The 27,391-nt window shown below is 41.1% G+C and overlaps 1 protein-coding gene across 5 annotated transcripts; it reads right to left on the reverse strand.

Moving 5' to 3' along the window:
- On the reverse strand, positions 1 to 26,101 carry MKRN1 (makorin ring finger protein 1). 5 transcript variants are annotated; one of them, XM_044441045.1, is made up of 8 exons: positions 25,834 to 26,097; positions 13,405 to 13,533; positions 8,929 to 9,155; positions 6,053 to 6,279; positions 3,693 to 3,907; positions 2,877 to 2,987; positions 2,247 to 2,385; positions 1 to 948 (listed from the first exon to the last, which is right to left on the reverse strand). In XM_044441045.1, exons 1-8 carry the CDS (start codon positions 26,055 to 26,057, stop codon positions 736 to 738), a joined length of 1,485 nt encoding a protein of 494 aa, XP_044296980.1. In that variant the 5' UTR covers positions 26,058 to 26,097; the 3' UTR covers positions 1 to 735. The 5 variants fall into 5 exon arrangements, with proteins under 5 accessions (XP_044296980.1, XP_044296982.1, XP_044296984.1 ...); XM_044441047.1 differs by having other exon boundaries at positions 2,944 to 2,987; positions 25,834 to 26,096; XM_044441049.1 differs by lacking the exon at positions 25,834 to 26,097 and adding an exon at positions 25,444 to 25,821.
- Positions 26,102 to 27,391: the final 1,290 nt, after the last annotated feature.

A 27,391-nucleotide genomic window follows, 5' to 3' on the forward strand; every position in this document is an offset into this window, starting at 1 on the left:
TTGGGATACAACTCTGCATTTTATTTGTATATACATACATAGAAAGTTCTCCTTTCACACACAAACACATTTGCCTTTCATGCCGAACAGTAAAAACCCGGAACATTCGCACCTGGTTCTGGTTACACAGTAGTAAAATAGTAATGTGCAAGTAAACAAGAGACCAAAACCACAAATGAGCACGTGTACATGAGAGGGGTTGGAATGGAGCTGAAGCCAGCCGAGAAAACACGCCGCTGGCATAAAATCTGAAGTAGAAAAAATCTGTTTCCAAAGTCTGTAGCGGAAAGAGGCCACTGGCCAACTTCTGCCCGTCCCCCCCGCACACTGCACAGCCGCTGCTCTCAAGTTTGTATCTGGGCTCTTCGAGGATGAGTGTGGAAGTCCTGTAAACACTTGAACCCTGAAACTGGGTGAATCCTGCCAGGAACACAGATATGAAGCAACAAGTCTAATCTAACTGTCTGACAGTTAAATTCATTTTTTACAAAACCTAACGTTTTAAAGGTTTATTTCATGTTGTTTTGTTTAACAGAGAGGAAAAAACACACTCCTGGGACTGGGTGGGTGGGGAAGGAAGGAGACAGACCCTGGGTAAAAAGTTAGTACAACAGCAGCACCTGGAATGGATAGGCCTGCCTAGGAGGAAGAAAAACACAGGCACTGCCACAACACCACAGGAAAAGGGCTACTGTCTGGAAAGCGAGCAGACAGTCCAAACTCCACAAAGAGGTGCTATAGATCCAAGTCATAATAGTCTTCCAGCTCATCATGAAACAAGTCCCATTCATCCTCGGAGTCTGTCAGGTCATCATCGCCTCCCGCCGCCAACAACATGAGAAGCATCTCACCCAGCTCAAACGTTACCACTTCGTCCTCGTCGTTCTCAAAGGGATCACTCCCCTCCCTCTCTTCAATGAACTCCCAAAACCGGTTTCTCCGCTGGGCCTACAAGCGGAGCAGAGTTATCAGGCCTCAGACCAGTGGCATTTTCCAAACCAACCCTCTCTTCTACAAGCACAAAAGCTCCACTCCCATTTTTCTCGCCAAGGGCTCCAAGTTCCTTGCCTAAACCTTGAGTAGAACTGGAAACATTTAGCAAGTCTCTGGGTGAAGGTGTGTGGTTTTTTAGGGTATGAGAGAAAGTGATTTGGTGCCACTGATACCTGCAAGACATGGCGAGAGACTGCAGACACTTGTGTTGATCCCAACCTGTATACAACAATAGCTAAGAGGATTGCTAAGGGCTGTCTGGGAAGCTTTGCATGCTGCGCTGGGTGCTATTCGTGCACACTGTTGATTTAGCATCAAATTATGCAACCAATGAGGGAAGTTTCAAGCTGAAAGTTGCCACAGCAACCCTGCTATTATGCACCTGCAAAAGTTGCAGCCCACCAAACAAAAGAGTCTTCCTGGCCAATTATTTGTGGCCTGCTAGGTGATAACACCATCTGTTTTTGTAGTGCAAAGCAGCAGAAAAATAGGGGTGGGAGGAACTGACTACCTGCTGAACCAGGGTATGTGACTAGTAGGCTGCTTGGTGATTGTTCAGTCATTATTATATTTGACTGAGGAACTAACACAAGATTTCTAATTCAGGAAGGAAGGGTGCTGTGTCACACTGATGTGGCAGCATTCAAGAGAACAAAATACATAGGAGTCCTTTTCTCCCCAGATTGAAGTGTTATAGTTTATTTTCTTTATACTATTTTATAACAATAATTTCATTTAATCTGGGCAAAGGACATCTGAATGACTATTTTGGCCAGGGCTGTGGGCAGGGAAATAAAAAAATAACTCTTCTGCAAAATGTACCAACCCCCATCTCACGATTTCATTGATTCTGCAGGGAGGCCTACAAGAACTGTCCACCCACTCAGAGTAAAGGCAGGAAGCATTTGCCTCTCTCTGGCCTGGTTTTGGGATTTCAAACAGTCAAGTCTGATTTGCTACATGACAAGTCATCATATTCCCTCTATGGTCTGACTGGCAGGGACCACACCTGAAAGATGCTCACTTTTAAAAATGGCACTGAAGGTGCAGATCAAGAAGAGCAGCATGTATAAGTACACAGGGGTGGGGAAGTGCACATGAAACGGACCACCCCGACCTACCCTTCTGCCTCCCCCAAAAATTTGTGAGCCAAATAAGGCACACACCTAATTTTACTCCACTGCCAGCAAAAGCGTAGCATAACACATATCCTCCTTTTTCTTTAATGAATCAACAAAAGCTGTGGGACTTACTCTGTATCTACTTGAAGTTCCCACTTTCTGCCTCTGGGGCTCCTCTCGGCGGCCATCGGGATATGCGTGTTTGTAAAAACAGTTCCCTCCAAATGGGCAGCTCCCACGGCCTTCATCAAAATACCTGCATGGCTTGTTGCTGGAAAGGAAAATATCGCAACCCTTACTCACAGCATAGCCAATCAGAATTCAGTACTGCATTTGCTTTATAATCCAGGTGATGTTTTCTCTTTTTCTTTTTAAAAAGAGAGGTACTGTTTGCTGCAGAAGCCATTTTAAAATCAGTTGAAATATGCACACAATGGATTAGGTGAAAGTGCGTACCCAACAGGTGTGCACACGGGTGGGTGCATGCAGAGGAGTGAATTTGTACTCGCTTGTACTATCATTAAGGCTAGGTTGCGGTTGGGTGGACAAGGGAGCAGCACATGAGATTGTCTGGCACAAAGAAGTGACGAAATAACTTGTGTGGTCTGCATGCATCTGCTGGTGGTTAGAGATGCATTTTGTGGGGCAGGAGTGGGGGGTTAGGAAGGAGGTATGAGAGGGCTTTAGGTAACACCTTGCGTTCCTCCGAGTACGCCCTTAATGTCTGCAGTCAAACTTGATCCGGGGCTGCAGTGCTCATACCTCATTGCCTCCTTGTATTTCTGAATGAGTTTCTGCTTCTCCTCCTTCTCCTCCACCCAGTACTCACTTGGAATGACAAAGTTAGATGTGATCCGGCATTCTGGGCAGGACCTGGGGAACGAACAGACTGCACTGCAAAATTCCACATGACACGGGCATTATTTCCATCTATAGACATACCATGGCATATGCCCACCTTTAAAAGCAGTCTATCGTACCTCAGACCTTTGTGCCATGTTCCTTTCATAACCTCTCCCCACCCCAACCCCACCGTAGTCTGAGTTCCTCAGTCCTGCAGCATGACCATTTTTAAGAACATGAGGATGGGAGGAAAAAAACATTTCACACAGACTCATTTTTCTTTAAATATAAATAAATTTATTTTTGTAACTTTGCTTTCTTGGATGTCCATATTGGTTTGGGTTTGTTTTTCCAAGCAGAACTTAGAGGGATGGGTCATTGGCTCAATAATGAACTAGAAGAGTAAAGGCTTAGGAAACACACATTTGGAATTGATCTGTCTCTTTCACCATCTGAACCCAAATGCTTTTGTCTTGGAACCAATAGGACAGCATGTTGCTACCATTTAACAAAAAAAGTAATGTGACTTAACATTCAAACTAAATGGATCTTGCTGACCAGCCGAGAGTACCAAGGTCAGAAAGTATACCCAAAAACCCCCTCAATTCTGAATGATAACATTACTTATGTATTAAATGCAGTCTTGGGATGAAAGAGGGTGATGTTGCAAGTTCAGACAACATACTAATTTCTTCCCAAGAAACAAAGCACAAGTGACATGGGGAAGTGCCTCACTTTATGATCTTGCTCTCAAATTGTTTAGCACTCCTCCACTTGCGGATGCACTTGAGACAGTAAGTGTGATTGCAGTTGGAGAGGATCCCAAAGCGGCGCTCGCTGGGGTTCGCTTTTTCATACACCACCTCCATGCAGATCCCACACACCATGTCCTTGCTACGCTGGACAGCAAATGAGAGCTCCATGTCCTTCTCGTGAGCCTCAATGCAAGACTGCAAGGGAGAGAGGAAGACATTGACAGACATCTGGGAAACACGAGGTTACACACAGAGGGCCAGCCCCACAGTCTCATTAATCACCCTGCTTGGCATTTTGGCCACTCCCTGTGCCCCTTCTGTCGAGCTAGTTCACAATAGGTTGTCTTTGGGCCGAACAATCCTCTGGGAGCAGGGTAGGGAGAATCTGTAAAGCTGAACTGCCGCCAAAGCCCTAACCGACATGACAGTCAAGGAGGGTTGTGCTTGTGCATGGTGCATCTTTTTACGATTTTTGTTCCACCTGCAGAGGTGCAGATTTACTCTGTCTCCCAGGGCCCTTGAATTGCCTTCCCAGGGACAAGTATGAATCTTTATGTGTCCTTGTCAATAATTGTCAATAATTTATTGACAATAAAAAGTCAATATTTTCACAGGTATTAACACAGTATTAAGCAGTACCGTATTTTATTTTCTTATAGTCTATTCTGTTTTATATGCTGCTCATCAATTTTGTTGGCTTGCTTTATGTTGTTTCCTTAAATATCTCAATAAAATATGAATATAAGTGCATTGGATCTACGTATAACTGAGCTAGAAGTTTCATTCACATTGCAGTCTGATACAGATCCACTCAGAACTAAGTTTTGTTAAGTCCAGTGAAGAACTAAAAGCAGTTACCTCTTTAATATCAAAAATATGTATATATTTTGTTTTCCTCTCATGTTATGCCTTTCAGATTATAATTCTAAGAGCTGGAACTATATAATATGGAACCACTCTGGGAGTGTTTTTTGGCTGAAGAGTAGAGTAAAAATGCTTTAAGTAAATAAGACCAGATTTTATCCCTCAAGAACTGTAGGTATAAAAGTTTTCTTTATAAGGAACTTTGGTTTAAATCAGTTATGCAAGAACTGTTAATTTGCACTGGAGAAAAATGTATTTGTTTTCCATTGGCTGTAGTGAAATGAAGGCACAAGGCAAAAGATTGAATCCTAACACTACTGGCATTCTCCCCGCAATCACCCTGTGCATCCAGAACTTTCTAGCATTCTAGTAACTGCCACCATTCTTGTTTTAAATTTATTTATTTATATCCCATGGTTTTTCCTTTCAAGGAACTCAAGGAGGCTTTCATGATCCTCCTCTTCCTTGCAATCTCAGCCTCACAACAACAACCCTGTGAGGTAGGTGGGGCTGAGAGTCTGACTGGTACAAAGCCACCGATTTATTTATCTATTTAATTCTTATACCACGCAAGAGCCAAGGCTCTCTGGGTGGTTAACAACGGTTTTAAAAAGTTAACTGAAAAGTCAGCTAACTCCATGGTTATTTTACTTGTAAGGCACAGATACTATGAAACCTGAATGAAACAGAGACAGAACTATGTTTGGTAGAACATGTGGTCAGTCACCCTAGAAAGCCATGGACATTTTTCAGGGAAAACTCAAAACATCCAGTGAGTGCGCTTGTTGAGCACAGATCACTATTATCCTTGTGTGCTAGCAAACTGTAAAGTCCAAGCTCAAGTTGATTATCAGTGCTACACACAACCAGCTTCCGTAGAGCCTGGTACAAGAAATTTAGGGTAATGTGTCACTGAAGCAGTCGGCATGAGCATAAGTGGACTCTGGGAGATGGTGGAGGACAGAAGAGCCTGGAGGAATGTTGTCCATGCGGTTGCGATGGGTCAGACGTGACTTCCCAACTAACAACAACAACAATGTTCCCTTACTCCACATTCTTTGGCCTATTTTCCACCTTTGCTCGAAAACAAGAACTGCCAAGTGTATAAAGCTGTCCAATCTAAAAAGTCTATGAAATGGTTGTCTTCATGCCTTCAAGAGACACAAACATTTTCCAAAGGCTAAAATAAAGGGAAACGTTACCCAGCATAGTACATTTTACATATTTTGTAACTTCATAATGATTCATAATGGTTAATTAAGTCTGCCCTCTCTGGCTGCCCCTTTGGGCTAGATCCAATTACCACCTGACTGCTCTGAAAAAGATCTGCAGGGCTGCACACCCAAGGCTGTCAGCCAACTGCTTAGAATGCTGTAGCAAAGCTACTACAAAGAAGCCGGTGAGGTCTGCAAGCTTGCATAAGATCAAACGTTTCTCAACTTTTGAGAGCGCATTTCATCTATTTTCCCACCTTACCTTTATGTGTAAAGATCGCTGAGCCGCATCTGCAGGATGGAGGACCTGCAAGCCACACATGTCACACACATCTCCGTGGATATAGACACAGTTTTCTCCATAACGGCATTCTCCTACTGCAGCATAGGGACACAGTTGCTTCTTCATCTCCAAGTTTGTTTGCTGTTTTTCATATTCTTCTTCAATTACCATTCCCTGCAAAGGTGCTTCAGTGCAGGAAGGAGCAGCTGGAAAAAATCAGAATGAAGATACAGAACACTTTATCTTAAGGGAAAAATGAGTTCAGTTAATTTATCTAAGCAGGGGTGGGCAACTCTGGAAGGTAAAGGGATATTTTCACCCAGCAAAATCTCCCCATTTAGGTCACCACCACCCTTAATTTTATTATAACTTATTAAAAGTCATTCAGAGTAGAAATAAGTTATTCTGTACATTTTGGTGCTCCACAGTTGCTATGAAACAATTCCAGCAATTTGGGGGCAGCAGGAACTGTGTGTCACCAAATTCACGCATTACCCCCCTGATTTAAGGAAAATAATTTCAGATGGATAAGCTCTTGTCATGAGCATCTTTGTCCCCAAAATAAACTGCTACATATTTCAATAGTTTTATGACAAACACAGAAAGAAATATTTACCTTGTATCTGTTGTGGAGGCCACCAAAAATGCACACCTATCTAAGCACTCCTTGCAATATGTGTAACGTCCAACAAGGCACTTACTTCACGTGCCAACTCACATGTTGTGTCAACATGCAGCCACACTAGTGAACTGACTGCGCCTGTGCGTGGGCACATGGAGTGAGACCCTTTTAAAATGTAACACACTATACAGAATGCTAAAATGTCTAGACAGATTTTGATCACCTGTATGCATTGTCATGACAATCACTGCCACTGCACAATCTTCAAAACTCATTACCTTGTAATGGATAGCTAAATAACAAAGCTTATTCTAGACATTTATCTCAGCTTTTCACAAGCTGTGATGCATCAAATACTAACCTGCAGCCCTTGATCAGAGTGACACAAACCAAAGCTCTGGGACAGCATGGGTCAATTCTCATTAATTCCTCCAAACAATTATGTCCAAAGACCATGACCATATGAGAAAAGGTTAGCATGAACTAGGTTGCAAGACAGAACTTTACCAGCAGTTACAGCACAGAAATGGCTGTTGGCCTAGCAGCTGTGTAGGCTGCTGCACATTTGTGTGAAACTGTCCTACTTACTAACGAACCTTCACATAAAGTCATATGCTTGGGAACAGAGTGCAATTGCCAATCAAAGGCTTAAATGGACTGAAGAAGGAATTACTCCAACAAAGGGCATTCGACAAGACCTGCAAACCAGTGACAAGCAGCAAAGTCACAGAAAAACGACTCAGTACCACTGGGAATGTCCATCATAAATCACTTTCTGAAGAATTCTGTGATCAGTTGCAAAACCAAGTAAGCAGATTAGAGTCAAAACGATCCGCAAAGCAACTTATCAGTGAAAGAGTATCTTCCCCCTAAAACAGACCCAAATCAGAATACAAATAGACCCACACAGAATAACCTTACAGGAGCGCAATAAACCTTCTGCTTTAAACATAACACAAAGAAAATTGTGATTGTCTTGTTGAAAAAAAAAGTGGAGATGCAGCTCACCTTCCATTTGGCATCTCTAGGGCTGATGCTTTCAGACACAGAAATTACAAAGTGGATATTGTCTGGCAATACTGACAGTGACAGAAATAAGCTAATAGTACGGGAAACAAACATTTTTAGATTTCACTTTAAAGGAACATTCAAAAAAGATATTTTGATCTGGGTGTTTATAGAGGAAATGTGGAAATGTATATTTATATGTGGTGCCCTAAAACAAAATGAGGTCAGTCACTGGTGTACACATGTATGTCCAAAGCTATGACTAAATAAACCAATGATAGCAAGGACTGAACATAAAAACACTGCCAGTTTCCATACAAGGCAAAAGAGTATGCACTGGAATGCTACATTTGGCCTTGACAGAGGCCTGATTTTAAATTCACCCCCGGTGTTCTCTCTCAGCCAAAAAGCATATCAAAAATAATTTTATAAATAAATATAAAACTGCTCTTAAATATTTTAAAATCCTATTTTGGCTGCCTTCTTGGAACAGCTAAAACAAGAGTGGAGAGGCACCCAGCAGGACACACATGGCTGGTGAACTGCATTTTGTTCAGCTACCTACAGAGAAGAGCCAATGCTCATGTGCTGAGCACATGACCATCTGCATGTGAAAGGGCCCCAGGTTCAATTCCCAGCACTTCCAGCTAGTGCTATGATACATCAAATACTAACCTGCTGCCCATGATCATGGTGACAGAAACCAGAACTCTGAAAGAGTGAGCACTAATTCCTCCAAACACTAAAGCACTAATTCCTCCAAACAAGTATGTCTGATGACCATGACCATGTACGAAAAGGTTAGCCTGAACTGGGTTACGAGACAGCAGAGACATGGAAACCTCTTCTTCCATATGAGCCTGCATAAACCATCATAAGATTTTTAATGAACGGTGCTATAGAAAAACTTTCAATAAATAAAATGTGGCTGTTGGCTCACAAGATGTGTAGGCTGTTGCACATTCATGTCTTGCTACACAACGGGGAACTCAGCACTGTGAGTCTGTCCTAATAACTAATGGAACATAATTCAAAGTCACAGCTCCTTTCTGGAAACCTAGGGACCTGACGCTAGTCGATGGAGAAAACTCTGAGCAAGATGAACCAATGGGCTCATGTGTTATAAGGCAGCCCCCCTATGTTCAAAACACCAAAGCAATGGAAAGCCCACGAGGCACCCTTGTCGGCAACTGTGGTTTACCACAACCACAGTGAGTCAACTTACCACGGCCACAGTACGGCTGCCCAGGAACAAACTCCACAGCATTCACCCAGTCTTCAGCCCCCACTCCTGCAGCTATCAGGTCTTTGTCTTCCACTTCAGTCTCACCAGTGCTCACTTCAAGTGTTCCAGGAGAGGGGTTCACATCTGTGGAAGCTGATGGATAGGTTTTTGCAGCTGAACTCACAGTAGTCACTTCTTCCCTTTTCAATGGCTTGGTATGCTCGTATCTGATAAGGCACAAAATCAACATTTGCTTATTATTTCCTATTCTCCCCAGTCCCCCCAGGAACTCAGCACTGCACAGAAGGTGGAGATTTAGTTTTAAGAAATTCCTGGCAACAGAAGATTTACTTCTGAAATAGAATTGTGGGGAGTGAGAGAATCCACTCGGAAAGAGAAGGTAGCAAGGATGCCGTCTTCTCCCCTACTCCCAGAGACATTTTAAGCACACATTCAAATGTAATTAATGCTGAAATTACCAACAAGAAGTTTTCTTCTATGCTTTACTTCTCATACATGTAGCCTATGGATCAGCTGAAGGGCAACATCATGGCACACCAGGGAGGATCACATTTTATCATTATGACTTGCACATAAGTTACATCAGATTTTGAGATACTGACTTGGTCATGGCAAACCTGTCCACTTCATGGATGAGTGAGCATCTGACTCCACGTATTCTGGGTTTAAGAACAATACTTTACCTGCTACAATAGAGTGGCTCTTGGTCGCCTCATGAAAATAATAATCTCAGACAGAAAAGCAATTTATTATTGTTTTCCCCATATTTACTGAGTTTTATTGCATACATATATATTTATTCAGTGTATTTATAGCCTGCCTTTCCTACAAAGAGCTCAAGGTAGTGTGCCTGGTCACCCCAGCTGCCCCCACCACACACGCATTGTATCCTCTCAGCAATCTTGAAAGGTAGGTTAAGCTCAGAGACAGTGACGGCTGAAGAATACTAAGTGTCATGACTGAGTAAGGATTCTAACCAAGTTTCTTCCAGTTGTGGTCCAGTACTCTAAGCAGCGTATTACAGTGACCTGACATGAGCACCACCTTGCTTTCCAGGGGTGCAGAACATTAGGGCTAGGGGCCAAACCCAGTCTGCATGGGAATTCCAGTTGGCTCAGCCACGTTCCTTTGGCTCTGCCCCACCCAGTTTTTTGTGACCACCATTGAGTGGTTTCCTGATCTTGTGGAGTCTTTTCCCGCCACAACATTTTATTTCGAAAAGGTTGAAATGCCTCTCCTAAGCCTTAGTTACTGATGGTAAGAGCAGTAAGTTACAATACGCTGGTGTAATTGCTTCAATCTTTCTCCACTGGAATGGAGCCCTCTAGAGGTGCTCTAAAACAGAATTTAGCCCTCAGAAATGCAGCACCCTGTTGTAAAGGTTATTGCAGCTTATTGTAAGGTCAGGATTTGTGTTCAATCCCATCATCTTTGAATTACAGCATTTACATTATTACAACTCATTGTATAAGTTTCTTGCTAGGATACACAGTCAGAAATAATGTTGATAAAACAAGCCTATCTTTACACTGATTTTTTTTTTGCTGTTGATTAGCTTATTCCATATACATTCCTGTATAAGCTTAAAGAAGAGCCTCATGCACCTGACCACTACCTCTACCGTACCAATCTTCAACTGACCTTTTATAACTTGCTTTAGCATGTAGACACTTAAATATTTTTGAAATGTTCTATTAAAAATACTAACTTCAGTGCAATAACTTCAGCCAATTCATCCTTATAGGCTATGCAGCTACGAAGCGTGCAAGAAAGGTTTTCCTCCCTATCCATCTCATTAATTATAGAATTCTTTGAATCAGTTCTAAGTCTTGTTACAATTTCTTTTAACAGCTCAAGGAATAAATTCGGGAACAGGAAACCAGATTCCATGCATGCCAGAGTACTATTTATTTACATATTGTTTGAACAGTACTTGTAGTGACTGCATTCACATTAAAAATCAAACTCTATATACTTTTTCAATGTAGACAAATCAGCTTCAATCAAAAAAACCAATTCCATTAGGATACTTTAATACTGATGCATTTAGCATATAGCATTTTAATATGATGAAGCAGTGTGGATTTGGCAATTGTGCTTATAATAAAATGCTTATAATCTCTTTTTAATACTAGCCCCTTGATAAAAGGTAATAGCTAACATATGACTAGTCAATAAAGCACTATTGTATGTTTCCAGAGGTTGATAATGATAAAAGCATTTCAGAGATAGTCATAAACACAGCATTACAACCCCTACTCTGATAGCGATAAAGTTCAAAATGTGAGCAGGGCATTACTGAGTAGCCGCTCCCCCAGGTATACAAGTATCCACATCAACCATCTTTGGATGTGGGCTTGTGTGCAGAGCTATTTGATGAATAACTTTGAGGAAAGGCTAACGGCAGCTTCCAGTAGAGTCATCCCTAGAGGATGAGGGCAGAAATGTTTCTGATTGTCTAAAAGGGGACAGAGTAGTAATAGGCCACGAGCATACAGTAAAACAGGACAGCCAAAGATACCCAAAGGAAAAATGCCACAGACATTAGAAGTGGGGCGACATGTATGAGAGTTTGGTGCCAGTGCTAGAAGTATCTCAGCCTAGACAGAAGACTTGGGAGTGCTGAGATTTGAAAGAATACATTAACAGACACAATAAAGACCTGATGGAATACAGAGAACCAGTGGTATATGGTCATCTTTGGATACAAGCTCAAACTCAGTGAGCTGGTATTGCTTCAAAGAGGACAAGTGTTTGAGGGTAACTTCAGAAACATCTGAATTTTCCACAAGATCAATGTGCGAAATTTAGGGCTCTTCCAGTGCTACCAAACATTGCTATTCCACTGTAAGCTGCAAGCAGAATTGCCGTGGAACTTACCAGTGCTGGGGGAAATTGCTGCTACATCCTGCTACGTTCTGTCCGTATCAGTCGGTGGAGAATGACAGGATGAAGCCAAAGCTCTCCCTTCCCTCATATCATGTTGCTTGGGCAGAGGTGTTCCTTTTGTTCATTCCTCCAGAACTGTGCAATTCTGGAAGATCAATGAGCCACTGCTGTGTCTTCCTTCTCAATGATTTATTGTTTAAAATGTATGCAGCAGAGGCCACTGTTTTACCCACCATTCCACCTGCCTGCCCCACCAGGCCTCTTCCTTGCCACTCCCTACAATGTTTCTTGCGAGGGCAGTACCAGCAATGGCAGCAAAGCTGGTGCTCTGCTCCACAGCTTCTACCCAAAATGAAAGGGCAGCCAGGGCATGCAAGGGGTGGCGGGCAGGCAGGGGACACATACCGAGTGGAGCTGAGTCTTGTCAGGACTCCCAAGACAAGCCTCAACTTTTTAAAAGCAGTATTTTAAAAAATTAATCAGGAAGCATGAAGGAAGCTGCAGCAGCAAGCCTTGGATTTTTCAGAGGTGCACATTTAAGGGGGGACAAACAACAAAACCCCTCCACATAAATATTCTTCCTTACACCTATAGCCTCAAATGTGTGTGCATGTTGTGGGGTGGGGTTGAGAACTGTATGTTGCAGAAGCAGCAGCAGAGAGAAAGGAGAAGAGAAAAGCACAGCTGTTGACTGACCCAAAGCCATGAGAACATCTCCTACACATCAGATCCACACCCCCACAAAACAGCACAACATCCTGCAATTAGGCAGCCACACCACTGCTTTTGTAGATCATGGCACACTGGGAAATAATTAAATGTTCCCTGTTGCAGGAAAATTTGGAAGGTATGGGGAAACACAGGATGGCATGGGTTATCCAGAGGAGACTCACAATGTATGTGGGCAGCCCAAACAATCCTGCAAAGAAGGCAAGCCAATAGCACCCTAAAAGCCCCATCTTAAATAGGCCTTAATATTAGGAGTTTGCTACCACGCTCACAGAGATCTGGAAACAGAGAAAAAAATGAGGAAGGCATTCAAAGAAATATGTGAAGTAATGCAGTTTTTCTCACAATTATTCTGAATAAATGTGTGTTTTGTTTCTTAGTCCCATAAATGACTGTGCTCTTGAACAGTTGTTCAACTAGTTGCAGCAACTAGAGGGGAGGTGTTCCTGGATTTAATCTCAAGTGGCACCCGGAATCAAATGAAAAATGCTGAATGAGCAGAAAGCACACTCCTATCTAACATGGTGCTATCAAACTTATATTTAAGTGGAAAATTGCCAAGGAAATCCAACATGGCCACATTTATTTCCAAAAGAGTAAATCTACCTAAAGTTTTTACATGTTAGATTTAATCTGAAGTATAACACCTGGACAGATTTATTAGTATGTGATGTAAGGGAAACAGTATTCAGGTATCATGAATTGTTATGTTCACTGGATTCTGAAGCTCCACAATTTTCTCTGGAATTAAAGGGGCAAGGAAAGAAGCCAGTCTGACATGAACATGAGGCAATGGCTCCTTTTTCAAACCTAAAACATTTGGAATGATTTCTGTACCTGCAGCGATCTCCGTAAGCACAGCATCCTCGCTGAAAATACCTGCACACCATGGCAGACTGACTAGTGTATAGATCATGGGAGTAACGGCAGTTGTCCCCTTCCTTGCAAACACCGTGCATGAAATACCTGAAAGAAAGAGCATTGCAAATATGGTTCAAGTAGAAACAAGAGTCTATAGTGATTTTAAAGGGGTTCCATTATGTTTGATGCAAATAAATGACAAGCTATGCTGAGTAACCCTTTCCAAATTCTAGGGGGAGAAACGCAAACCTTCAGACAACATGGCTGCCATTAACAGATCTGTCCTCTATAAACTTGTCTAATCCCATTTGACATCATTTGAGCCAAAGGCCATCACTAAATCTTGTGATAATTTCTCCCCTGAATCGCTACCCATCAATTACAAAAGTTACATGTAAAATATCATGAACTTGAGGGATGCCGAAAGATCAACCAAAACAATGACAGTATTTTCCCCCATAGGTATGGGCCTAAGGCATTTGGACCTCTTTACCTATGAAAAAAAGACAACCAAGGGGCATGATTTTGGGGGGGGGAGGATACATAATTGGCATTATTGATTGATTGACTGATTTTAAGTTTTTATGAAATAATCCACTTTCTCTACTCCATGCAGATAGACTTCCCCACCACCTTCAATAATACTAGAACTCTGTCATTCACTGAAATTGATGGGCACAGTACTAGATTCAGGGTAGACCAAATGCAGTACTTCTTCACACAGCACATACTTACAACATTCATTATGCTCAGCATACCTCTCAATAGCGGCTGTTTGGGGACATCAGCATGAGAATAATGTTACCCTGATGTTCTGAATACAGGCTTTCTGGAAACAGCTAGCTCAGCCTTCCCTAACATTGGCCCCTCCAGATGTGTTAGATTACACCTCCCTAGGGCATGATGGGAGTTGCACTCCAAGACATTAAGAGGGCCCCAAGCTACAGAAAGTTGAGCTAGCTGCTGGTGTTGTGCATTTTTTCTAACTGCTTGAGGGCTTATGCTGTGTCTATGTTCAGACCTGATGCTGAATTAAATGGCCCTTGATCTCATCTAGAAGGCTTTTCTGTTTATCTGGACATTAAATCTATTAGGAAAACTAGCTCAATTTTAAGTTTTATTTTCCATATATAGCAGTGGGGTACAGGGTGCCTCCTAACCAAGAGAACACTCTGGGATAATACAGGCAAGTGGGCAAGTGCATTGCTTCCTTTGCTCGCACTGTTCCACAATGTCTAAAAGGATGATTCCAACTATTTAAGAAAAAATATACATCTGGAACACTATTTGGCTTTCAGAGGTATAGTCCACTAAGATCCTGGTGCTCAGGTTAACCAACAGAAAATGTCTGACCAGCTAGAAAATGGCCACAGCAAACAAGACAGGATAAAAAGAATCATGCAGTTCAGTCCATTCATGTCCTTAATGAAGAGGGCTCCCACTCTTCTCTAAAGGGAATCCTTCCAGGCAAACAAGTAACCAGTCCAGTTTAGAGTTCTAGAATGGTACATTACTATCAGCCTAGGCAAAAGGAGCAACATCACATTACCACCACCCCATGAGCCACTTACAGAATCCATGGTAGGGAGAGGTTCCTAAGAGGCCAGCCAAGGTGAATTATCATCATGACATGGCTTAAATATGCCCACACAACAGTACAAAGCAGTTTTCTCATGCACCGTGAGGCTTTGTCCTGGAGGTACTCAGGACTCTAGGCAATAAAACCAAGACCACATTTTGCATGCGCATACAGAGTGCATCTTCTACTACCACGTCCAATATGGCTTGCTACAAAAGGCAAGTGGGCAGTTCGTGCGGTGGCATCATCTAGTATGGGATCATCAGCATACTAGAACGAAACCGGAAAATATTTACATCACAGTGAAAACAAATATGCACTAATGCCAGGGTGGATTTGATTTAAATTACCATTTAAATCACTAGAAAGGCAGACTAGATTAAATTAATGGTTTTCGACATAATTTGCACACATGCCTACCTTACCTGCAGGTAGAGGAATTTCATTAAAATCTTCCCAAACAGGGTCTCTTTTATGGCCTGCTGCCATTATAGGTTTTCTCCTCCAAGAAAAGAATATGACAAGCCTCAGGCCATACACAAAAAGATCCAAAGGCTTGTGGAACATTCTGCTCAAAAGGTTTCATTTTCATGTTTCCTGCTTGCCCCTCCCTCTTCATACTGTGCTTCTTGTGCAGATCTATTCCACTCCCAAGAAGCTTCTTCTATTTATTGAATTTTCTGAAACTTAGCACTCAAGAGGTAACGGGTTGATTCTGTGTACATAGATTTGCAAAGAAACAATGGGTTTAAGGTCTTTTTCTCAATTCTGTATAACATTTTTGCTGTGAAGAAGAGGCATGTGATCTCTGCAGACACAAATTCACAGCTCTGAGAACTATAAAACCAAGCATCTCTGATAATATCTTCTACACAGAAAAAATGCCCAATAATCTTACAGAAACCTCTGGAAGATCATGACATTGTGAATGGATTAATGGAATTCATTTACCAAAAAATTTGAACTTTGCGTGAATATACAGCCCTGTGCTACATAATTAAAAATTAACCCTAATTTAATGATGAATAACCTTTGGACTGTAATGTATCTTAAATAGAAAACTACCTTTAGATATATTTTTTCCTCAGAAGCATGTTATTTTTAAAAATCTAATTTAAATAAAAAAATCCAATTTTTATTTTTTTTACAAAATCATTGATTTTTGTCCAGGTTGACTTAAGGTACAAAAGAAACTTGGAACAAATATTGGCAATGCTGTCATGGATTTAGTAGGCTGGTTCAGACACAATAGTAACTCACATTTTAGCATTATGAGAACGGGCCACAGTGAGACTTAGGCTTCGTATTGTGCCATTCATCCTAGCAACTTTAAAGTATACTTGCTCTCTACCATTCATCTACTGCAGCTGCAAAGAAGTGACCGGAATATTTTGCTTCCATTTTTAACCAACTGCACTTTACTGTTATGTCCAAAGTTGGACTAACCGTGATTTGCCTTAACAATGAAATAATGAAGCAAACCAGCTTCAAAACTTTATGAAACTAGCTAGTTTTGATATAAATTAAAATGAACCACAGTTTAGGGTTCAGAAGTAACAGTCAATTGTGACTGAAAATAGGGGCAAAAACCTCTGATCTTCTTTTAATTCCAGGCAAGAGTAGAAGAGGCAGCAGATGAGCTTGTCATCTTGTTTATGTTATGGATAAACCCAAGTTTGCTCCTAAATCCAAATGCAATCAATGAATTGCGGCATGCCCATTATGATACAGCTGCTGTGAGAAAAACCACTCTTCCACTAGCCAAAAGAAATGCCAGCCATTGGTAAACATCATTGCTTTACTGCACAGCTAAGGGTCTGGAAGAAAAATCTCTACCACTTCACCCTTTTCCACCTCATTTCTTCCTTGTCTCTGGTTTGATGGCTCAAATGAATGCTTAAGTTACTTTGCATAAACTCTTCAGTGGCCTCACCCACATCACCTTGACAACTTAACAAATGCTAACTGGTTCTAAGTTTAAAGGAAGTACCTACTATTGTTTGTGCTTCTCACTAAATGTATATCGTAAGTCTGAGCCATACACATGTCCAGACTAAGGCATTTTAAAAATCTGGTAGTAACAGCAGTAACATAGAATAAACATGAAGTCTTTTGCAGCCTGACTTATCTCATAGGAGGTGCAATTGTGTCCTCTTCACCACAACCATTAAAGTCTTTATTTTGCTGTACTTTTACTGTGAATGAAAGGTCTGCCATCCAGGTTTCATGCTAAATTGCTTTATCCTATTTTTTTATTCTATGACATTAATTTTCATAAGCAAGACTGATTTTGCTGTATTTATGAACTTCTTGCTTTGAATTTATTCTATATGAATTTTGAGGTATTTAAACAAAACCAACCAACAATACCTGAAATATAAAGTACTTTCAGATTTTACTGAAAGGAAAGAGGACTCACGCTTTTAAAAGGGATGCAAACTATGGTCCATTTATTAACTAATCCTGTACTTGAATAATTTGGGTTACAGTGCATTGCCGCAATAAGAAATGAAAGAAACAAGTTATTATGGTCTTTCCACCTAACAATGTTTATTAAATAGCAATTTGTGTTAAGCTGCTTTCAGGATTTTAAAAGCCACTTTCTTTTGTAATGCAATGTATTCAATTTTAAAATCAGTCATAAATTAATTGTGCTTTACTCCATTGGCACCACCACACTATGAAAAAGTGAACTAAATTGTTGGGGAAAGCATATTCTGAATTTAGAAGCTGATGCTAATATTCAAAGTAGCAAAAATGGGTTTCCTTAATAAAAGCATGATTTAGTTCACCCTCTGGCCTTCTGAAAGCTTTAACCATCTAAAAATAGAAGACAAATGTATGTGCTCATCTCAGCTAGTATTTCATAAAATGAAATTTTTCATACTATGAGCTATCTTAAAGTAGAAGCCTAATACAAGCTGCTAAATATTCTTTAGCTATTTAGTACTAATTTTAGAGTTAATACCCTCTATCCCCCAAAATACTTACTCATAAAGACACCACTCTATAAAGTTAAGATGCTAGATTTTTTTCCTGATTGTGCCATCTGGTTTTATTTTAAGCCATTAATCTGTCTCTCAAATACAGCATGGAGAATGCTGCTACAATAAACTTGAAATATGAACTTGACATTTGTTAGGTACAGTAGACTGGGTTTAAATGACAGTCCAGTTGAAATGGAAACAACAGGCGGCAAGGCTGGCATCATCTGCTAAGATAACATGCCTTCTGCATAAGGATGCGACCTCTTCTAATAGGGCCAAAGACAGTGGCAGTACCACATACATGCCCATAGTGCCAGTGGACAGAGACATTTAGTAATATATGATCTTCAGCATACTGCCTGATTCACCATTTTTATACCAAAAAAAATCTTCATAGAGAAAAAAAAAATCTAAAAGCTAAATTCCAGAAGTGAACACATCTCTTTCCCATCCTGGAATGAAAAATTTTCTGTAAGATATTTGACACTTTTACCTACAGTATGGTTGAACTGCTACATCTGCATTTTCAAAAGTTTATTAAAAGGGTTTTGGTCATAAGAACTGTATGCCTGTGAATCAAAATTGCCACCACCACATCTGTAAAATGAGTCCATTGATAAGAAGCACCTGTAAAAACAGCAGGAAGCAGAAGTTAGTGCTCCTGGATCAGAAGCCATGCTAGAGATTCATATATAGAACAAGAGAAAGGAGCCCTGGCTTGAATATTCAAGGACTGTTTGCAAGTCAGCACCTTGTTTCTCAAATGTGAAATACACTTCACAGTTGCCTATTTCCCTGAGAGCTGTTTCTGTATAAGACACCTGTATATCCCACGAATTCTAGATTTTTTTTTAAAAAACAAGACCCTTAATCTCCTTAGCAAGATATGAGAGATGTGTCGGACTATGAAACTAAGACACACGGACAAATTTCTATTACTTTCTAGAGCAAAGCATTTTTGGCATCAACCAATAAAACAGTTGCACTTCAAGTAGCGAGTGTGGAATACAGTATATGACTCACTATTGAAATACCCTTCCAGCTTTTTCCAAAAATAGGTACCCCAATACTATCCTTCCTAGCATTCTTATGCTTGGGTGTCCAAATGTAATTCAACACAGATTAACATTCAGAACTACATCTGAGGTGCTGCTCTACAGGGACTGACATCAAGGTCAACAACTGGGCTCATCCTAACCTCAGGTGGGTGTGTTGTACCAACAGCAGCAGCACCTATGTTGACATTTTTTTAAACAGAAAAGAGTAGAAAAAGAAGATGAAAGCAAGTAGTTTCTGTGAAGTGAAACCTGAATCTGACAAAGATGAAGCAATAGGACTTGAATATTCATGAAAAGGTATCGCCATTATTATTTTTTAAATCTACCATATTATAAAGTTTTACAGCGTTTGTTTGAAGCTGTGTATGTACTCAGGGAAACTCTGGGCTTCCTCAGAAGATCCCAGGGATTGAGAAGATCAGTGATAGCCTATCCATAAATGTTAGCTTGCTCACCCACTGCCAGAGATGCTGGATGAACTAGGATAACAGTGCCTGTGTGAACTGAATGGGTGCTCTTGAAATAATGGCCTGGAAAACCCTAATGAGCAGGGTTCAAGCAAATGCTCATGAGCAGATGTTGATGTGGGAAAGTTCTTTGAAGCCACTGTTAAACAGTACAATACCTATTCCCTGAAAATGTGGGAGGACTGGTCTCTCCCTCAAATGAATAAATAAGCTGATCACTAAAAAACCATTTCAAACACTGCTATGTCTGTAGGCCACTTTCCACTAGAAAATAACTTCTGCACAGCAGGAATGCAACACTTACTATAACATGCAAAGTGTCAAACAGCTATTTTGTGCACTGTAATCAGGCTACTGTGGAATACAAGAACAACCTAATCAATAGGCTTGCTGTGCAAAAAGCTCAAGAAATGCCACTCACTATACTTAACATATATGGTTTTAAAGTCAGATTACATCCATACACATAAGCAAATACTGAGCAGCTGGGATGCTGAGAATATAATAAACATGCACATGAACAAAGAGGCACTGCTGTTCATAGAGGGCTTGCCTGCTTCATACTCAGGATAGTAACTAACTTCAGATGATGTTCAAAGCCTTGTCAGAGCTACTTTTAAATCTGACAGTACATAAGAGAGCTTAGGTGATCTGCTAGCAAGAAGGGATGGACCAAGGAAGGACCGATGTGGATATGGAAGATATGGGCTTGGAATATTTGGGGGGGGGGGCTCACAGTAATTCATTATAAAGAACACTTTAAAAATGTGTTTTTTTGTGCCCTACCTTCTGGAAAATGGGTCTGTTGGGTATATTTTATCTAGTTGTTCAGGCTGAAAGAAGATCACAAACAAAGTCTGACTAAATTGGTCAATGATAGAATTGTCAAATATGATAGAACAATCAAATCCTTTTGTCTTCCGTACAGTACAATTTGACCTATGCAGATTTAATCCCAACAGTACACACACGAAATGCAATCAAATATTCAGATGCTTTAGACCAACTGGTTAAATTCACTTCAATTTAGCAATAACCTGGCGTGAACCCATAATATAGAAATGCCTCATGTTTCTGGCAATTTCATAGTTAGGAACATTCTCAGCCCAAGGCTGCATACTCAATTAACCTGTCTCATGTCCTTTGTGAATTCGCCTAACCCATTCTATTCATTAGATGCAGTCACTTTAAAATTAAATGAACAGCGCATGTTCTGCCTGAAACTATGCTTCTAAAATCAGAGGTTCTGGAGAACTCAGAAGTGATATAAAATGGGTTCACACCCCTTAATTAGTTGTTTCTATTTTAATCATCCTGACAGCAACTCAGTTTGTTTGTTGGAAAGAAAAGAGAGAGAGAGAGAGAGAGAGAGAGAGAGAGAGAGAGGAGAGAGAACACAGATGCCTTTTCTATGAAAGAAAGATTGCACTGTCATCTAATCAACGAACACAACTTGGGGCTTTTACATAAGGATTATATATGTAAAACCATATTCATGACTAGACTCTTATATCGTGTTCTTTATACAGATTCGGATTAGTTAAAACTCCAGATCAGAAGCCATCCTGCATGTTCTACAAATTATTAGAAGACCAGCTTGAGGATTCAACTTGGAGAAGCTCTGGACAGATGGTAGGAAACTGGGCATTTCATTACATTTCAAGTCCTGTGTGGCCTAGTTTGGAGGGAGAAACTAATTTAGCCTCATTCCTTCCTCAATCTAGAGCTCATCAAGCCTAACAAGCAAGAGAGGAACTATATTGTTCTTACCAATGAAGGGGGTGGGCACAATCCTGTACCTACACAATTTTAGGATGCAATTGCAAACCAGAAGGGCTGAGGACTAGGAATCAGAGATCTGTGCTTGCAGATAACTTTTTGCAAGAAAAAATGAAGTTTGGTCATTACAAGTCAGCCAAATTAGGCCTGCCACTGAATGCCAATAGAAAGGTAAAAAGTCTACCATTCACCAAGAAAGGACGGGGAGAATATGCCATGTGAACTTAAGGATCCCTGCTCAGCTTAAATTCCACCTACAGCAAAGACAAACATGCATTACTAAAAGATACGATTCTTGTTCTCTCTTTTCAAAATAGCCTTTATCTCCCCTCCCTCAGCCTGAAGTAAAAAATGATAAAATCCAAACAGTTTAATCTGTAGTTTTTTAAATATGCAGGACTGGGAAAAAGCAGATACTTTGTTGCAAATTAACACAGATTCCTATGAACAGAAAATAGTTTTCTAGCTAAAACACAGCACTAAAATATTGTATCTTACTCCTTGTTCATGCCTATATCTCAGACTAAGAGGGGTATACTTGCAGCACCCACATCCCAAAGAACAAGATGGAAGCCAGATAAGTCTTGGAAGTCTTTGTTCTGTGATACAGTGCTCTGCAAATCATTGACAGACATAAAGACTTTTTATTTGGCACACCATGAGCGTGGTATGCATAACAATATTCCACATGTTTTAGATTTGAATGTATATACACAAAAAGAAGAGCAAGCTATAATGCAGGCTTTATAATGCTAAGCTTTTTAGGGTGCAATCCAATGCGCTCTGCACATAAGCTTCTGAACTCAGAGTGTAGCATTTATATAATGCCTGATGTGAGGTATTGCAGTAGTGATTTCTGCTACCTTGTATCATGAGAGGGGAGGGGGGCTGAGGCACTATTTGGGTACAGCCAAAGTTGTTGGCCCCAATTTCCTCCTCTCCCTTCCACTCAGCATGTTCCTTTTCCTCATCTGAAGCTGATTTTCAGTGTTGGAGAGGCAGTTGCCACAGTTCTTTCCATGATGGCTAGAGTTCCATATTTGCAAGTCAAATGGGGCTGGAGATGGGGTTTGCAGCCTTAAGTAAGTATTGCATAAGTTTACAGCCTTAAGGTATGTATTTAATACACAGGATAACTTCTTATTTTTGTAACTAAGGTGAAACACCAGAAATGATAGATGTTTGAAACAGATGCAAGCTTAATAAAGTGAAAACTGACTACAATCACCACATCCTACAGTTTTGAGTTTTCAAATCTGGAAACAAAAGTTAAGGTGACATTGTTGCATGTATCCTATGACATAACCTTACATAACCTCAGATGGCCTTCCTATCACACACACACTTAGCAGTTGTTTTCATGAGTAGCGGACACAATTCACCACAGGAAAAATTGAAAACCTTAATTACTGCTTGACTAAACCCATCTAATTTTTATAATTGCACAATAAATGAATTAATCAAGAATTATTTAATTCTTATTTTATACTCCTTTTCTAAAGTTCAGCACTTCTTGGGCAAATTCTCATCCTTGTTCCTTTTTGTTTACATAATCTACACATTAGAGCAGCTCACACTACATCACAAACACATTTTGTAAAGGCTCCAACTTATCAAAAAATAATAAGCACAACCAATATTTCATTAATGTTCAGGTTTGTCTGGAAGCAACCCCACCCCCACAAATAAGCAAGGAAAATTACATGGGTGAAAAGACAGTCTAAAGGACTCAGAGATGGACGGACACACTTGACGTTCCTTCTCATTCTCTTTAAAAGAAATGGGGTGGCCTGCATCAAACATTGTACTGACCGGTTGATGGTGCAGAGGATAGTAGAATAGGCACCAACAGAATAGTTTCAGCTTGTGGGTACCCCCTGTGAGTCTGATTTTCGTGAAGAACACTACTATCAATAGCCACTGGTCATGCTGATTCCATATTACCTCAAGTATATGCTTCTCTCAGTATCAGCTGCAGAGGAAGGAAAGCAGGAAGGTGCTACTATGCCCTTGTCCTCCTGGCATTCCTTTAGACATCTGGTCGGCTACCACAGGAAACAAAATACTGGATCACACAGGCCCTTGGGCTAACCTAGCAGAATTTTTCTTCCATGTTTATATTAAATAGGGTTGTGAGCTTCATAAACAAATTTAAAAGATGAAAATTGTACTTCTCACCCACTAAAAGTTAAGACTCATAACATTTAAACCAAACTTTCCCTAGTAGACAATGACTGAAAATACTAAAAACAGGAGAAATTCTAAAAACTCACAGAATAGTTTATTCTTCTCCAGCTGTACTCAGAAGTTATGATGGATTTTGGAGTTGGGAGGAGTGTCCTCTGCAACTTGTATTTAGAGTTCACAAACTTAGAAGCCATAAATAGTCTTGTATTCCAGTGACTATAGGAAACACAACTGTTGCTCACCCAACCAGTGCCCTTTCCAACAGTGTTGTAAAGATACTCCAGCTAGCTTCTTTTCAGCCATTCCTACATAATAAACAATGTTTATTACCATAGATATAAAGGTGCATGGAGCATGTTAGCATGGCTGGGGCAAAAAGCTGTTTGTTTTCACAGATGGCTTAATGGTATTTGTTAATACCATTTTTAACAAATGGTATTACCCTTTGCACCCAGTTTTGTTTCCCCATGGCTCATTTTAGACTAAGATCTTTAGGAGAAAGGACCTGCTATGTCATTTATGTAATTATATAAAGGTCCTATATACACTGATAAAATCAATAATAAAAATAAAATATAAAATCAATATTACCCAGATCTTTCTGAATAACCAAGAACTCAGATGTCTGAATTCAAGGACATAAAGCACTAAAGCTATTCCCCCATTATTTTCTGAAAATCCCTGACATGCCAGAAATTTGAATTGTAGCTACAGCTGTAACTGATGCCCAGAACAGGATAAAAGAGGACTGAGTAGGTGTAACAAAAATGAAAAACTAGAATGGAGAAAGCACTTGGTATCGTTTAACAATGTAACTGAAAATGCTACAATTAAACCTCAACAAATGTAAAGATTATAGAAGCCTCAAAACTTGCAAAAGCCTTCAATATATATATATAAGCCTTCAAAACTTACAAAAGTAATACAGCTTGCTTTGAGAACTATGTTACACTGGCACTTACTATGCAATCAGAAGCAAGATTAATTATTTGGACAAAAATTATTCCATGTTTGTGTGCTCATTATGCAGCACCTTGCACTCATATAGCATTAAGTATTAAAACTGTAATCAGATTTCAGTTACTTGACTCATTTGCTTGCAGGTCTGATCAGCTTTGGCAACATGCAATTCTATCCAAAACCCTTAGCCCTTTCAAATGGAATAAAATTTTGTCTGTTTTTATTTTTAAGGAAAAAATGTTTAAATTTGTGACTAACAGAAGTAGTCCTGAACAATGCATTTGATTTTGCATACAATGCCCCACATTTATCTGAGTAGTGTATGTGCTCCCTACTGGAAAAACTTTACTGCTAAGTGGTCTTAACTTTATTTTAGAGTTTCAGCCTGTTTACAGCAAAATACATTCTCACTGGACCATTACTGAATAGAGGAGCTCAAAATAATACAAAAGTTCCCTGTCCTGGCACTAGAACAAATCCTAAAGACATGATCCTAATCATGTTTACTCGTAACTTCCTAATACAGAACTTGAGTTTGTTTCAATATAGGTTTTTAAACATCCTCCCCAGATGACATAAATATTCCCTTTGCTAACAAACATATAACTTGTGCTATCAGTTCTTTGTCGAGCAACATTAAAAGCTCACATATACATAGAGATCAAGGCTAACTTTTCTCACAGAGGAACAAGTCCAAGCAAAACAAGCAGGTGATGTCAATGCAGTGGGGGGAAAAGAGCTGTGTATGGTGTTATTGGCAAGCATGTACAGGAAGACATATTGTGACCATAATGTGAGGAGAATTCCGCCTAAGAAAATCAATATTAAGAAGAGCAATTCAAAAGATCCCAACAGAATACCAAAGACTTCAAGGAACATTTGAACCCGTGAAGTTTAAAATCCAGAACAAAACATCTCAGGGGCCTCGTGGTAAGAAGGAAATCCACTTGAGCCCTCCCCACAAAGCAAAGGAGCTGAGGGAAACAATGAAGACATACCCGACATTCACTCCAACCCCGTCGCAGCCCCAGCCACTTTGTCTGCCAGGCCTTGAGGCCACGATGGGGTTCTTCTGGGCTGAACGCTCAGCCAGCCTCAACTCAAAAACAAAACGCTAATGGCGTGAACTCGACGTGAGGGGAGTCCCATCGATAAGGAGAAGTCCCATATAGAGAGGAAGGCAGGAGGAGACAGAATCTCAGATAACCAAAGCAGCGTCGGGGAAGACCCTCGCCAGGGTTGATGTTTGCTGATTTGTTTATGGGGAGGAGGGGGAGAGGGAGAAGGGAGCGCTGGGATCCAAGGAACATGAACGGGGGTTGAGGCAGGAGGTCGGGGGTGAGGGGGAGACACGGGCGCCATGATTCGCCATCGCCTCAGCACGTTACCTGCAGGCGACCTGCTTAGTCCAACAGCCGCTGCTCCCCCCTCCGGCTCCAGCCGGCGGCGGTGGCTGGGGCTCGGCTGTGGGGAGGCTGGAGGCCGTGGTGGTGATGGTGGCGGCGGAGGCGTCAGAGCTGGAAAGGCTGCAAGCCGTGACAGCCGCTGTGGCTGTGACTCCCGCTGTTCCGCCGCCGCCGCCGCCACCGGGGGCCACCGCAGCCTCCGCCATTACTGTTTACCCCACACAGCGATGGCCCCGCCGGAACTTCCGGGAGAGCATCCTTCCGGGACAAGGAGGCGGGACAGAAGGAGAGGGGCGGGATGAGGGAGAGAGTGGGTGGGGCTTATTCCCCTCCCTCGCCTTACGGAGGAAGGGCAAAACGAGCCGACAAGGAGAAAGGGAAATCCTCGAGGAAGGAATGAGCGTTGTGATTGGTGCAGCGTTCCATAAGCCGCGGCCATTGGTGGAGATCGGGAGAGGGGGCGGAGGGAGTGAGGAAGGCAAATGTTTGTCCAGCTGGAGGGGGCGGGGTTTATTAGCCTCTCTGTTGGCATGGTTAAGGGGAGTTTTCTTGGTTTTTATGGTAAAGCTTTGCGGTTCCCTTTGATTCCTTACGGAAAGGAAGAGTTTCGTCCCACTGGGCACAAACAGTGCAGACCTTGCACATGCAAATTTACATGTGCTCTAAAGTCTTCAAAGGACATTTTCAGCCAAAGACATCTCCTCCCCCGCTCCATTTGTTAAAATGGATATATGGAGAGGGGGCAGGAGGGCACGGAATTTCGGAAGAACATTTGAGACAGAAAGATTCTGGGAAGTTGGCAGCGGGAGGTGAAATATATAGGGACAAAGCCAAATATTCGAGGGGGATCACATGTGATACAGATTTTCAGGACTTCGTACCCGCATTTCAGCAAGTGCTCATGGACAGGTTGGTGGGGCAGAGGGTCTCCCAGAAATCAGGGGCTGCAGGCCTACAGGATTGCCTTGTGGCAGTGTTGTGGGTTCCTGTGTTTATTGCGCTGTATGCTTTGTTGATTGGAATCCATCAAGTGTGTGAAGTGCTATTCTCATTTGGCATTATATTGACATGCATCCTGCCTCTTCCATGCTCTTTCTCTCTCACACACACACACATACACACATACACACACACTTACAAAAAGTGAAATAAATATGACTTGAAATCAATGGGCAAGAGGGACAGCCCCCCCCCACACACACACAAATATATACCGAATGGTATTTCTTGCATGTCTTACTTTCTCGCCAATATTTCATGTACTGAATTTCTTCCATGATCACTCAAGCGCATTGTCCAGGGAGGAAAATGCAACTGTACCTTTATTATACCTTGAAATACAAAATATGTTGAGATTAGAGATCAGTGCTCCCGTATCAGTGGTAAAATGTATTGCCCCCTCACTCCCAAGCTGTACAACTAAGAGAAGTATAGAAATGCAAGAGTACAAGTGGACCCTTGCAAATATTAGGAGATTTGAGTTTTTGTGTATATAATATTTTGTCTGTGCCCATTTTCCCTATGCGCACACTTCATTCTC

Source organism: Varanus komodoensis, unplaced genomic scaffold (assembly GCF_004798865.1).
Source record: "Varanus komodoensis strain SLA01 unplaced genomic scaffold, ASM479886v1 scaffold39, whole genome shotgun sequence".
Classification (NCBI taxonomy): Eukaryota; Metazoa; Chordata; class Lepidosauria; order Squamata; family Varanidae; genus Varanus; species Varanus komodoensis.